This window comes from Artibeus jamaicensis, unplaced genomic scaffold (assembly GCF_021234435.1).
Source record: "Artibeus jamaicensis isolate MK-2021 breed Jamaican fruit bat unplaced genomic scaffold, CSHL_Jam_final contig_519, whole genome shotgun sequence".
NCBI lineage: Eukaryota > Metazoa > Chordata > Mammalia > Chiroptera > Phyllostomidae > Artibeus > Artibeus jamaicensis.
Genome location: NW_026521871.1, coordinates 12,974,522 through 12,990,376, shown reverse-complemented (window position 1 = coordinate 12,990,376; position 15,855 = coordinate 12,974,522). Strand labels below are relative to the sequence as shown.

The window sequence follows — 15,855 nt, the reverse complement described above, 5'->3', positions numbered from 1 at the left end:
GTATAACTCTTATAAAAAAGCCATATATTCTAGGTATATATATGAACTTTATCAGAAATGACCAAATTTCTAATAAAAGTCCCCACTGTCAAAGTATTTCTAACTTCTGACAAATGACAAAAAGTAAAAATTTTAGATTGATACAATTAAAAATTTAAAGAAATGTCCTTCTAGTTATCAGGTTCAGCCAAAATATTATCTACTTATCTGGCCTACAGTCTGTATAAGGAGAGCCATGCTGCTGAACAAGGGGGCAGAACCTTGATGCATCACAGCTGAGACTGGTTTCTAGCCTCAGCTGGGCCCCTTAGATTTTTATCTACCCATAGTATTAATCTCCCACACTTGTGAATTAACCAACTCTGCTCCTGAAATATTAGAATAACTGCTGTGTTAGATGTAACTTCCAGTCTTTTCCAGTCTGATGATCAAACTGATAATGATTTAAAAAAAGTTTACATCTTACCATGTCTGTTTTGAAAGCATCAACACTCTGAGTCCTCATTTGTAAAAAGATTCTTCTCCACAGCTAATTATAAGACAAGCTAGCTATAAAAGAGTATAGTATATTTCTTTATATTTAGTAAAATGAAAAGAAACCTACCTCTTTTTTCTTCTTCTCGTTTTAGTTTATCTTCCTCTATTTCTTTTGGCAATTTTTCCTTTTTCTCTTTCTCCACATCATTATGCAAATGTTTTGTTGTATAGCTGAGTGCTGGTGAAAGAAGGATCTCTCCATTTTTGCAGAGTTCATCACGAATTTTAATAAAAAACTGCTGAAGTTCTACCGCATCTTCATATATTTCAGAATCTGTCCTATAACAACATCAAGAGTATCAGACACACGAGCTGCTTCCTTTTTGAAAATTAAAAATTTTTATTTATTTGTTTATAGAGGGGAAGAGAGTGAGAAAGAGAAGGAGAGAAACACTGGTGTTTGAAAGAAATTCAAAAAAAAAGAGTGATCAGCTGCTTCTCATACATGCCCCAACCACAGACTAAATCCACAACCTAGGCAAGTACCTTAACTAGGAATCGAACCTGTGACCTGTCACTTTGCAAGATGGCACAAATTGCTTCTTTTAAACATTTCAATTACATGTTAAATTCTACCCAATACTCCTTTAATGTTGACTGATACAATGTTACTTCTGCACAGTGCCAAGAAGGGTATCTCTTTAAAATTCCTTAGAACAGAATCTGTAGTCATTCTTTCTTGGTAAGACTCATGCCCACCAGTTTCATTTTCATGAAGACTTGCTCCTTCTATAGTTCATGTATCTAAAAGAAAGGTCTCATATAGTTTCTAGGGGAGAAATGGTTGATTTTCACAAGTGAAGGGGGCTACTAGAACCAAAGACTATACTAAAGCTCCATACTAATTGCAATACTTACTTGTATCTAATCTTTGGATTTTTACTTTCTCTTAATTGAGGGACCAACACATTATATAAAGCAGGGGTCCCCAACCTTTTTGGCACCAGGGACTGGTTTTGTGGGAGAAAATTTTCCCACAGACTGTGAAGGCAGGTGTGGGGGAGAGGTGGAACTCAGGCAGTAATTTGAGCAAAGCTTCGCTCACTCACCACCTACCCCGCTCCTTCCCAGTTCACCTTTGGTTCCTAACAGACCACGGACCTATATGGTCCATAGCCATGAGGTTGGAGACCCCTGATATAAAGTTAACAAAAGATTTAGGCAATGTCCCTTTTCTTCTTTTTTGATTTGTATATCATCGCTGTCTAGGCTGGTAGGACTCAGAATATTTGACCTAAAGTGCCAAGTCACGAGGGATCCTCTAATGGTTACAGGTTATTGCTCATTTTAGTTTCCCAGAAACAACCTCGTAATTCTGGGGAACCATGGAGAGCAACGTAGAGAGAGATGGAAAAGAATTATCTCTGTCACACTGAAAACTTTTAAAAGTTTTTTTTTTATATGAGAGGACTGGACAAAATAACCTCAGAATCTGGACTGGTAGAAATTTTATTACTACCTCAATCCACTGTGGTCTTAGGAAGGCTTAAATATAATTCTATTAACTAAGAACACCAGGGTCTGAAAAATTATTCACAAAGGTAACCACAGATAAAGTCTAGCAGCAGTTCCACAGACATTCTGGTTGGGGGAGTGTGGCAGGCAGAGCAAGCCCAGTCAGCACCTGCTGATACTCACCACTATAGAGCAATAGACTTTGGGAAAGCCTCCAGAATGCTCCCCCTCATCAGCAAAGGTAAACTAGCAAGAAAATCTAAAAATACTGCCAAAGCAACTAAAATGGATGTTTCTGGAAAGGTTTTAAAAATCTTTGCAGGTTACAGAAATGCTAATACTTGTAGGAAACCAATAAAAATAAAACGGGCCAAGGGAAGAAATCCCAATAACACGATTTTGATGCCTGTTTTATGAACAGAAATATCTTAAGACTGTTCACTAGAAATTAAAACTCATTTTGTACTTCCGCCAAGATAGAGGCGGCATAGGTGGAGACGCCGTGCTTTCTCTCACAACCAAGTTTAGAGACAACAAAATATTAGTCACAGAAAACACAGCCGAAACACAGAAAATTGAACTTTTCAGAAGTCTGATAACAACAAATTCTTCAGCCTGGCCGGTAAGAGGGGCAAAGCCAGCAGCAGGCGGAGTGAGGCTGCACAAGAAAACTCGGTCAGATGGACTCAGGCGCGTGGATCCCAGGTGTGGGATTGCAACGGGCGGACCCAGTGAGCGACCAGTGGAACCAGTGAGGGCGCAGGGCGGCAGGTTGACTGTGGTCGCGCATTTGTGCGCAGATAGACCAGTGAGGGAGTGGGTGGTGAGACGGGACCAAGCAGGCCCCAGCGGCGAGAGGCAACAGAGGAGGCTGCCATTTCCCCACTTTGACCCCACCCCGACATACAGCATCACAACCCAGCAACCTGGGTGGCCCCGCCCTGGTGAACACCTAAGGCTCTGCTCCTAATACTTAACGAGCACGAACAAACCAAGAATGGCTCAAGAAGATCTCAAAGTCCCAGAGCCCATAACTCTAAGCGAACAAGAAATTGCCAAACTTTCAGATGCACAGTTCAAAACACTGGTGATCAGGATGCTCACAGAACTGGTTGATTTTAGCCACAAATTAGAGGAACACATGAAGGCTAAACTGATTGAAATGAAGGGAAATACACAGGAAACCAATAGTGATGAAAAGGAAACTGGGACTCAAATCAATGGAGTGGACCAGAAGGAAGAAAAAATGGCCAAACAGAAAAAGATGAAGAAACAAGAATTCAAAAAAAAAAAAATGAGGAGAGGCTTAGGAACTTCCAGGACATCTTTAAACGTTCCAACATCCGAATTATAGGGGGTACCAGAAAGGGAAGAGGAACAGCCACAAGTGGAAAGCTTATTTGAACAAATAATGAAGGAGAACTTCCCCAATCTGGCAAAGGAAATAGACTTCCAGGAAATCCAGGAAGCTCAGAGAGTCCCAAAGAAGTTGGGCCCAAGAAGGAACACACCAAAGCACATCATCATTACATTAGCCAAGATTAAAATGAAGGAGAGAATCCTAGAAGCAGCAAGAGATAAGGGGACAGCCACCTACAAAGGAGTTCCCATCAGACTGTCAGCGGATTTCTCAAAAGAGACCTTACAGGCAAGAAGGGGCTGGAAAGAAGTATTCCAAGTCATGAAATCCAAAGACCTACATCCAAGATTGATCTATCCAGAAAAGCTTTCATTTAGAATGGAAGGGCAGATAAAGTGCTTCTCAGATAAGATCAAATTCAAGGAGTTCATCCTCACCAAGCCCTTATTATATGAAATGTTAAAGGGACTTATCTAAGAAAAAGAAGTTAAAGAAACATGAACAGTGAAAGGACAGCAAACTCACAGTTATTAACAACCACACCTAAAACAAAAGCATACTAAGAGGACAGCTAGATCAGGAGCAGAAACATAGAAATGAAGATCACATGAAGGGTTAGCAACAGGGGAGTGGGAGAAAGAGAAGGGGGGAGAAGGTACAGAAAATAAGTAGCATAGATGGTAGGTAGAAAATAGATGGGGGAGGGCAAGAATAGTATGGGAAATATAGAATCTACAGAACTTGAGACACATGGTCATAAACTAAAGGGGGAATGGTGGGGGCGGGGGTGCAGGATGGAGGGGAATGAAGGGGGGAACAGAACAACTGTAATGGCATAATCAATAAAATTTAAAAAAGAAAAAGAAGAAAACCTCATTTTGTAATAGCTTACAACTTTATATACAAAATTAAAAGTAAAAACATACTCTTGGTAATCAAGGGTACAGTGAAAAAAAAGGGGGGCAGATTTAGAATTCCATCATGTTATGTGGTTCAGTAATGGATGTTTCTTACAGAGGCGTTAAACATGTGACACACATATCCTTTCTGTTTTGTTTCTTTAAACAAAGTAATACAAAGGACTTGTTAATCTAAGAGACTAGGTGTTCCCTGCTTGTGCAAGAACAAAAACTCAAGATGGAAAAAGAAATAACTCTTATTCCCCTTAATTGGCGGGTAATCCTTACATATAAGTCAGACATTCAGCAGGAGAAAATAACTAAGATTACTGGAGAACTATCAGTGCTTCTCTTGTCCTTTTTGTCCTATGCTTCCCCTTACCTGCAAGGGAGTCATAGCACTTACACTTAGTCCAGTAATACTGTCAACACCTTAGGAAAGCTAGAGGTCAACTGGTAGGAGTCAGCACTGTGCTATTAATGAATACTACTGACAGAAAAACCACTATCAACTGAGTGAACTTTTCTCTTCTATGCCTCACTGTTCAGATCCCTTCTATTTCAGGTGATGAAGTCCTAGGTGATGATGGGTAAGCAGTGGTGGGTAGGGGTAAGTTGTGAAGAAGCATGAACACTGTTAAGAGATCAATGTGAAAATGTATTGTGTATGGACTTCATGGAATGCATGAACTTAGTATTTTTGGGACATCTGCTGTCAATATAGTAAATTACTGGCAATAAAGTAAATAAAGCCATGGTTATCATTCACTCAACTGATGCATCTCCATCTCAGCCGTATGGGTTATTCTTAATTATTGTGTATGATATTCATTCACAAAAAATGGCTTCCCTTATGTTCTGCAACAAAGCTGTGGGCATGAGACTGAAACTAATCACTATTTCCTATGAATAAGCTTTGCACTCTATCTCCCAGGCCTCAAAAGCAAACACCAGTCATGTCAACAATGGGAGAATGAAAAAAGAAGCTCATTTTCTAGGTATACAACTCTGGTTAATTCTTTTTAAAAAATTTGTTTATCTAGTTTTAGAGAGAGGGGAAGGGAAGGAAAAAGAAAGGGAAAGAAACATTAATGCATGGTTGCCTCTTACTCGCCCAGCACCTGGAACCCGGCCTGCAACCCAGGCAAAGTGTCCTGACCAAGAACCGAATCAGTGACCCTTTGCTTCACAGGCCTGTGCTCAATCCACTGAGCCACACCAATGAGGGCAAAAGTCTGGTTAATTCTAAAAATAAAAATGTAATCTATCTTCAAATAAACAAAGCTGCTAATAATCTAAGAGACAAATGTACTTTGGAAGACTCACAAAGCTAATACCAAAATGTAATGGGGATGGGTCAGGAAGTGACTTTAGACTTAAACAGTCTTTAAGTAAACTGAGAAGAACAGAAGTGTAAGCTCCTTGAAATCAGGGTCTACCCATATTGTCTACTGGTGTATCTCATGCATCCAGATAATACTCATAACTGACAGCTCAATAAACATTTGTTGAATAAATACAATGAATGCGGGTGTTTAAATTTTTTTTATTTATTTGTTTTTAGAAAGAGGAAGGAAGGGAGAAGGGAGGGAGAGAAACATCGATGTGTGGTTGCTTCTCATGTACCCCCTACTGGGGACCTGGCCTTCAACCAAGGTATGTACACTGACTGGGAATCAAACCTGCGACCCTTTGGTTCACAGGCTGGCACTCAATACACTGAGCCAAACCAGACAAGGCCTGAATGCAGATTTTGACTACAAGATGTTCTCCACCATCCATCTTTCTCTTTATCTATTCCCACTGTTGAAGAATAAAGAGACCATTTCCTAAATATGTCATTCAAGGGCCTCCCTAGTGTGTCCCTTGAACACATTATATTCATTTCCTGACCCTATGCCTTTACTCATACCACTTGTCTTATGTGAATCCCACCCATTCCTTATTTTCCCTGATACCTGAAGCCTTTTTAGAACTCTAGTGTGGAGTGCCTTCCTCCAACATCTTTACTTAATATCTAGTTGCTATGTGTTGTCTCATGACTGGTAGTATTTTTCCTTAAGCACAGGTCCTATCCCAGTTGTCAGACTTAAAGCTTTTAGAGCACAAACTCAAGCCTTATCATCCATGGCTGTGCTCCATGACTGATATCTTGGTGACTATCTCAGTCCTAGCCCCTCTACAAGTGGGGAACAAAATAAGCCACCGCACTTACTACTTGTGTGACTCTGGGCAACTTCTCTCTGTGCACTTCTTCACATGCAACCTGGGAAGATTATTACTTCCTAGATTGGCTATTACAAGGATCAGAGATTATCTATGTGAAGTGCTTAGCATGGTGATTTACAAAGAGCACGTGATTATGAGAAACAGAAAACATTACTATTAATTTTTTTTCATGATCCAGAGCAAATGGAGGCTTCACAGACTCCCCAGATGGAATAACCCCATGCCAAATGCCTGAAGGTCTAGCTCTCAGCATGATGATTTTAAGCTTCAAGAAGGTTGAGTCTGTATCTTTAATTTTTTCCCTAAGTGACTCCAAGAGCACAAAGAAGAACTGCAATTGCTGAACTGAAACTGTTTTAACAGCTGAGTATACTACTGTTGTATGGCAAAGATATACAACAATCTAAATTACAAGGGAATTTAAGCTTGATAGAAATTTAACTTTGATTACTTCTTTTAGAACATTTAATGTCTGCAGAAGGCACTTAAAATGAGAAATTTCATATAAGAAAGTGCTTTTAGGTACACTGAAATGGTGACCAAATTTAAATCAGTTTAATCTCAAAATATCAATAACTTAGAACTATTTTAATTTATCTAAAGTATGCTTGAACTGAACTCAACCTTCAAAGGGAAATCATGTTACTATTTGTAACTATAAACTTTATCCTTTAAAAAAGTCTTTTGTGAAAGGCTGTATTTTAAGTTATTCTTTTCAACAGATCTTCAATTTTGTCTTACTCCTTCTTATTACTCCTAATTTATAATTTAGATGCTTTCTCTCTAGAAGTTCTGGTTAATTAGAATTCAAAGTAGCACTCCACCAACTGCAGTCATATATGTATCTAAGCTGAAATAGTACACCAAAGTAGAATTCTTTCTTATGCTTCACATCAAATATCACAGTTCATAAAAAAAGAAATGGCTTTGAAAACTTACCGATTCATCCTTCTTGCCCTTTCTAATACTTCAAACATATGCTCTTGAAATAAATCAAGCCGCCGGTAGCGATTATTTTCAACATTCTTTCTAATTATGTCAAAAGTGAGAGGAGGTCTGTTTGGAAAGCTGGGGTCCACAGCAGGAATTTCTGCTAATGAATCACTGTAGCATCTTCCCTCATCATCCTGATGACTCATGACAGACACAAAAAGATTGTGGATAAGCTCTTGAATCAGCATGGTCACATTTGGAACATGAGAGTCCTCATCTCCCTCCAGATCTCTCCGAGTTTCAAGCAGGACTTTGTGTAGGACAAGGGCATCTTTGTAGATCAAAGACTCAGGCTCATTGTATGTACAGGCATTATTAAACATCATGACAAAGTCCTCAACCATGGAGTCTATGTCTTGGTATTTGTTGGCCATCATATGACTTCGAATTTTTTCCATGTCCATAGGCTTTTTAATGGTCAGATAATAGTCCGGCAGCTCAGATCTGGAGGGAAGTCTCAGAAATATGGCACTGAGGCGGCGGCCCCTCTTATCTGTATAGTTCTTTACAGCTTCATAGACTTCATTTAGTTTCTGCTGCATTGGAGTCATGTATTTTGACTTTTTAGGAGAAACACCACTTTTCCTACCTAAAAAAAAGAGATTTAATGTTAGTCGAATAAAATGAAATAAATGAACCTAAATTTATATTTCCTATTGACAAAGAAGAACTGGGAAAAGATTTAAGCTGTTGTCTGTCAGTAATCATATTTTTGGTTAGAGGGTAAGTACTGTTGAGATAGTTGTGAATAAGGTAGAATAAAGCAAATGAGTTATTTATGTGACATTCTAATTCTATCACCTGTGGTATTCTGGAGAACGGAGTTTCATCATGTGTGAAAAAAGAGATACCAATGTTAAAAGAGAGGACACTGAAGAAAAAAACAAAAACAAAACCTTGAAGCCTTGCCCTGGCTGATGTGGCTCAGTGTGAGCACCAGACTGAGAACCAAAGGATCGCTGGTTTTATACCCAGTCAGAGCACATGCCTGGGTTGCAGGCCAGGTCCCCAGTAGGGGGCACTCGAGAGGCAACCACACATTGATGCTTCTCTCCCTCTTTCTCCTTCCCCTCTCTAAAAATAAATAAATAAAATCTTTAAAAACAAACAAACAAAACAAAAAACCTTGTAGCCTTAATAATCTAAGCCTTAAGTCTCAACTGAGAGTATCAGTATGAACTTATAATGTGTTTTATCTTTAAATATAAAGCATATGTACACGTACTTTCCTAGGTCAGTCCATTGAAAAGCCTAGAAACAATGACCAACCCAGTAGCAGTATATCCCTAAATAGTTCTGACTATACAGACTGTAGTTTTGAAACACTGATTTCAAATACTAATAATGTCAATAACTCCTTGGAAAATGGCTGATTCCCAGTCTGCACAAGATGAGCCTAGAATATCTTTTATATATTTTTTTAAGATTTTATTTTTAGAGAGAGAGGAAGGGAGGGAGAAAGAGAGGGAGAGAAACATCAATGTGTGGTTGCCTCTTACGTGCCCCCCTGCCTGGCCCACAACCCAGGCATATGCCATACTGGGAATCGAACCAGTGACCCTGTGGTTTGCAGGCTGGTACTCAATCCACTGAGCCTCACCAGTCAGGGCAAGCCTGGAATATCTTAAAACACTAGACAATGCAAAAATCTTTCAATGACTTCTTAACATGGTCATGTCAAAAGAACACAGCATAGCCCTGGCCGGTGTAGCTCAGTGGATTGAGTGCGGGCCTGGGAACCAAGCAACCACGGTTTGATTCCCAGTCAGGGCACATGCCTGGGTTGCAGGCCAGTTCCCAGCAGGGGACACACGAGAGGCAACCATACATTGATATTTCTCTCCCTCTCTCCTTCCCTTCCCCTCTAAAGATAAATAAATAAAATCTTAAAAAAAAAAAAAAGAACACAGCAGCCAGCCTGGGACAACATGAAAAACAGTAAGGACAACAACTACAATGGGTTAAAATTAAGCAATATGTTTAAATCTAGTAGTCCTTAATAATAAATAAAAATGAACAAACAATTGGGTAAATGTTGGAGATGTTAGTAAAACAATGCTGCATTCTGAAAACTGGTAAATAAAAGGAAACAAAATCTAGCTTTTATCCCTTCAAAAACAAAACAAAACACCAAAACCAGAACAAACGAACAAACCAAAAACTGTATTGCCAGGTAGTCAAATATTGGATGAGGCAAAGTTTCTCTATATAAGTATTCCAGCTGGTAACTAAGCAGGGAATGTTAACATACTGTAACCATCACTATTTTTGTACATCTTTAATGAATCCATAGCTGAGCATCAGTTAACTGTTAACATAATGGATAGAAACAACCAGATATTCTGTGCCAACTGATGGATGAATGTATCACCTCTGAAGTTGGGTTGTGTGCCAAAGGTAGGAGACATGGATCAAATCTAAATCTGATCAAGTCTCCTGCGCCAATTACAGAAAATAAAAAATCGAAAAGAACATGTTAAATACAGCAAAGGGATGCGATTAGCAAAACCTAGACTGTGGTAAACTACAGTACAAACCTACATTCTTCAATAAATAAACTGCAAAGGAAAAATAAAAAGAGAGATGGAGGGGAATTTATAGAAAAAGAAGTATCATTCAAATACAATGTGTGAACTTTCTTTGGATTCTACCTCAACCAGACAATGCCCTAAGATGTGATGCAACATAAGTGTAGAAAACCTATTACAAAGAATCCTTGCCAAGCCAAAGCAGAATCCAGTCAAGCCTTTAGAATTAACTTTCTTTCTTTTTTTTAAAAAATTTATTTATTTATTTATCTTAATAAATAATTAAGATATTTTATTTTATAAATAAATAAAGGGGAAGGGAAGAGAAATATCAATGTGTGGTTGCCTCTCATGCGCCCCCAACTGGAGATCCAGCCTGCAACCCAGTCATGTGCCCTGACCAGGAATCAAAGCAGAGACCCTTTGGTTCACAGGCTGGTGCTCAATCCACTGAACCACATCAGCCAGGGCTAGAATTAACTTTCATTTATAAGAACTAAGGGGAATAAAGGAAAAAGTTAACTAAAATCACAAGGAAGTAAAATGACTAATCTAGAATTTGGAACTGTAGAAAAAAATGACCTGGTTCCTAAAGAATCAATGGCATGACGATTAAAAAAGGAGGGGCACTACTCTAGATCATGAGTTTAGAGGCATAACTATCAAATATAGTCTGAGGAACTTAATTAGATTCTGACCTGAAGAAACCAAACATAAAAATAATATTTGTAACACAATCGGTCTTACAAATTTGTCAGATTATTAGATGAGACCCAGAAACTAAGAAACTGCTAATTTTCTTAGGTGTGATAATGACTTCATGGTTATTTAAGAAAATTCAGTTGACTCTTGAACAACATGAGTTTGAACTGCAAGGGTCCACTTACACACAAACTTTTTTCCATAAACAGTGTTGTCTGGCTGTATCACTAGGTTTCAAGTCTGCAGATTCAACAAACCCCAGATTAAAAACAGTATTTTTGATCCTGCAGTGGGAATCTGTATATGAGGGCTCAATTAAATTAAATGGGGATTTTAGGCACGTGTCCCAAGCCTCAAGCTGTCCAATGGTCAACTGTATTTGTATATTTTATAGATGCAAACTGAACTACATAGAAATAAAATGACAATTGGATTTTCTTTAAAGTAATTTAGAATTTAAAAATGAGAAAAAGTGGGATATAGGAAATAAGTTATGACACAATCTTGATAATGCTGAGCAACAGGTATAGCACGCAGGGGTTCATTGTACCATTCTTTACTTATTTGTTTATGTTTGAAATTTTTTAAATATAAAATGGAGAAATGAAAAGGAAGTTAAGATTAAACATTAAAATCTCCTTTCCCCACACTTCACCCTGGCCAGTGTGGCTCAGTTGACTGAGTGTCAACCCACAAACTGAAAGGTTGTGCGTTTGACACCCAAGTCAGGGCACATGCCTAGGTTGCAAGTTCTGTCCTGGTTGAGGAGCATACAATAATCAATGTTCCTCTCTATCATTAAAGTTTCTCTCCCTTTCTGTCTCCCTTCCCCCCTCTCTAAAATCAGTAAGCAGGTCCTTAGGTGAGGATAAATACAGTAATAAAAAAGTATAATATTTAGGTTTCTAACTCAAGAATTTGTTCTAGTTTTAAATTTTTATTGATTGATTTTAGAGAGAAAGGGGGGTAGAGAGAGGGACACAGGGAGGGAGACAGAGACAGACAGACAGAAAGGAGAAAGAAACATCAATTTGTTGTTCCACTTATTTATATTCATTGGTTGATTCTTGTATGTGCCCTGACAGCGGATCGAACCAGCAACTGCGGTATATTGGGATGACACTCTAACTAACCAAGCTACCCTGCCATGGCCAGTTCTAGTTTTAAAAGGCACTGTGTCCCTAAAAAGTAGAAAAAATATTTTCTTTTCTGCAAACCTTCTGTATGCTTTTACTACTATTCCATGAGAAGATAAATACCTTAACTAAAAAAAATTCATCACTTAGCAGTCATACGCACAGCTATTATAAAATTTAGTTTATAGTCATTTCACATAAAAAGTAGAATCTCTTTTCCCCTTTTTGGTAAATATGGCTGTAAAAAATATTTGACAATACCACTATCATTTTTGGGTATTTACTTTGTTTATTATACGATTTAACATGGCAGGAACCCCTTGTTTGGTCCAATGGTAGTAATTATTTTTGCTTTTTTCTTTTCCTGTACATTTTTAAACAAAACCACCATCCACACACAACACTCAAGACAGCTGAGTGCAATACAGTGGCTGGACATCTCTACATTCTCAAATTCTGTCTAGGAGAAGCTGCTGGGATTTGTTTTGAATTCTAGTAAGAGCAAACATACACAAACAAGTCTGCCACTGCATCTTCCAGGCATCATATGTAGGAAAAAAATTTTTATTCTGTCTATTCCTATGTCATAACATTTACAAAATGTCCACTACATTCAAGAAGGCAAACAAAACTGCTGACATTATGTTCTATTCCCACATGCTTTTCCACAGTTTAACTACTTAAAATATGGAAGAGAATGATTGAGAGGGAAGAAACTTGATGCTGGAGTGCAAGTTCAAACATATTCACCAATTAATTAAATATTATTTCAGTAAATCAGTAATCTATCCTTTATACACTAAATGGAAGAATGAACTGTGAAGCTGCCTTACTCAGTTTGAGTTTGGGAGAAGCCATGTCATCATCGTCAGGCAGTGGGCCCAGTTCTTTCCTTTTATCCTTGAGTAACTTCTCCAGGATGTGCGCATCATTGTACACCTATATTCCATAAATATATTTAAAATTATTTTCTAAAATACTTCCTATTTAAATATAGTACACAGTCACAAAGTTTTAAAAACACAGGTTGGAATAGTACTAAGGAAATAAACCTTGAGATCATTAAAAAGCAACAAAATCACATCTTTGTGGGGTGGGCCTAGGCCTCAACTGGTTTGTTGTTTAAGCTTTCCAAGTGATTTTAATGTGCTGACATGCATGTTAAAGTTTGAGAACTATTATAGCAGAATCATTCCAAGTGTCTACAGAAGTTTTAAAACATTAACATGTGTTTTTTCTTCATAAATATTTTACTGGATCCTCAAAGTAGCACAGTTAGTAACAATTAAAATAAAAAATATTTGATAATTGGAGAACAATACCTCAAACATTGTTCTCAAATCCCATATGAAATGGGATTTAGCATCAGTCTGAATTCAGTCAGGAATCTGATCTGTGAAAAGCAACAATTCCTGCTTAGGAGCTCTCTCTAAAGAATGAATGATTCCAGAGTAGCATATGTAGCCAAGACCAAGGTTACATACCTAATGGCCTCCCATTCCCCCAGCAGAGGCTCTGTCTTTCCTGTCTGTTGCCAGAGCAGAAGGGCTGAGGGAATGTGATCTCTTTTCTTTGCCTGCCCCTAAGGGTGGCTTTTTTCCCAAGTGGCGAAAACAGCACACTAGCCAATGGTACTGAGGACAGTATAAATCAACTTTAAACAGATAAGTATTTCTTTGCTCACAAACATCCTACTTTATTTTACATTCAAATGTAATAGTGGAAGAAAGAAAATATGATTTGAAAATGTTATTTTATTTCTGGGAGATTTAAAGTAGATAAACTTGAAAAGATATTTGCACTCCCATCCATGTTAACTACAGCATTATTTACAACAGCCGAAATATGGAAACAACCTAAGTGTACATCAAAAGATAAATGGAAAAAGAAAATGTGGTGTACAAACACACAGAGGAGTACTGTTCTTGCCATTTGTGACAGCATAGATGGACCTTCAGGGCATTATGCTAAGTAAATTAAGTCAGAGAGAAAGACAAATTCTGTATGATTTCACTTACATGCGTAATCTAAAAAAAAAACAACAACACCACACAGCAAAAAGAAACTCATAAGATACCGAGAATGGACTGGTGGTTGCTAGAGGTGGGGATAGGTGAAATGGGTGAAGGGGATGAAATGGAACAAACTTCCAGGTAAAAAATAAGTTAAGTCATGAGGATGTAATGTATAGCATGGAGACTACAGTTAATGATGCTACACTGCATATTTGAATGCTGCTTAGAGAACAGATCTTAAAAGTCCTCATCACAAGAAAAGAAAATTGAAACTATGTACGATAACAAGTGTTAACTAGATTTACTGCAGTAATCATTTTGCAATACATAAAAATATCAGATCATTATGTTACATAAACCTGAAACTAATACAATGTTATATATCAATTATGCATCAATTAAAAAAATTAAGTAGATAAGGGATTTGAAACAGAAGAATATCAAAGAAAGAAGGATGTATCTTAGCTATACTGATAAAAAACTGAAATCAAGACTTCCAGCCAAGATGGAGGCGTAGATAGATACACTTTGCCTCCTCACACAACCTACAGAAGAACAATAAATTTAAAAACAAAAATTAAGCAGAAATGCCAGAAAATCAAACTGTATGGAAGCCCCACAACCAAGGAATTAAAGAAGAACATTCATCCAGGCAGGTAGGAAGGGAAAAGATGGGCAGGTGGACATGGCAAGGCGGCAGCTAGAAGACCGGGCAGGCAAGGCGGCACTAGCAGTCCCATATTTGTGTGCAGATAAACCAGGAGGAACCACTGGGGAGCAAGACAGACCACACAACCCAGGGTTCCAACGCAGGGAAATAAAGCCTCAAAACCTCTGACTGAAAAAAATCTGTAGGGGTTGCAGCAGTGGGAGAAACTCCCAGCCTCACAGGAGAGTTTGTTGGAGAGACCCAAAGTGTCCTAGGACATACACAACCCCACCCACTGGGGGATCAGCACCAGAAGGGTCCAATTTGCTGTGAGTAGCAAGGGAAGTGACTGAAAGTTGGCTGAGAACCAAGCAAGCAGCACTGTTCCCTTTCAGACCCCTTCCCCACCTACATCGCCACAACGCAGAGACATGGGTTGCCCTGCCCTGGTGAATACCTCAGGTTCCACCCTTACAATGTTAAAAGGTGTGCTGAGACAAATTAATATGGCCCAAATGAAAGAACAGTTCAAAACTCTACAAACAGAACTAAGTGATGAAGAAATAGCCAACCTATCAGATGCAGAGTTCAAAACACTGGTAATCAAGATGCTCACAGAAATGGTTGAGTACAGTCTCAAAATAGAGGAAAAAAGTGAAGGTAATGCAATGTGAAATGAAGGAAAAAATTCTTTATTTTTAAAAGAATATTTTAAAGAAAAAGAAGAATATATTTTCTTTATCTTATAAAGAATATTTTTCTTTATTTTTACAACAGTGAAGGGAAGGAAATCAAAACTGAAATCAACAGTTTGGACCAGAAGGAAGAAATAGACATTCAACCAGAAGAGAATGAAAAAACAAGAATTCAAAAAAAAGTGAGGACAGGCTTAGGAATCTCTGGGACAACTTTAAACATGCCAATATCTGAATCATAGGGGTGTCAGAAGGGAAAGAGGAAGAGCAACAAATTGAAAACTTACCTGGAAAAAAAATGAAGAAGAACTTCCCCAATCTGGCAAAGAAAATAGACTCCCAGGAAGTCCAGGAAGCTCAGAGCCCCAAAGAAGTTGGACCCAAGGAAGCATACACCAAGGCATGTCATAATTATATTACACAAGATTAAAGATAAGGAGAGAATCTTTTTTTCCTTTTTAAAGATTGCATTTATTTATTTTTAGAAAGAAGGGAAGAAGGAAGAGAGGGAGAGAATCATCATGTGTGGTTGCCTGTCATGTGTTCCTACTGGGGACCTGGCCTACAACTCAGGCATGTGCCCTGACTGGGAATTGAACCAGTGACCGCTTGCTTCACAGGCCCACACTCAATCCACTGAACTACACCAGCCAGGGC

General features: G+C 38.3%; 1 protein-coding gene across 26 annotated transcripts in view; it reads right to left on the bottom strand.

The window, feature by feature from the left end:
• Positions 1–15,855, bottom strand: part of PBRM1 (polybromo 1) — a 135,808-nt gene that overhangs the window by 56,481 nt on the left and 63,472 nt on the right. For all 26 annotated transcript variants that reach the window (XM_053669360.1, XM_037134696.2, XM_037134694.2 and 23 more), the window contains 3 exons: positions 12,673–12,778; positions 7,420–8,062; positions 605–816 (listed from right to left, as the gene is read on the bottom strand). In XM_053669360.1, the coding sequence (XP_053525335.1) occupies positions 605–816; positions 7,420–8,062; positions 12,673–12,778 (961 nt within the window). The remainder of the gene's footprint in view (positions 1–604; positions 817–7,419; positions 8,063–12,672; positions 12,779–15,855) is intronic.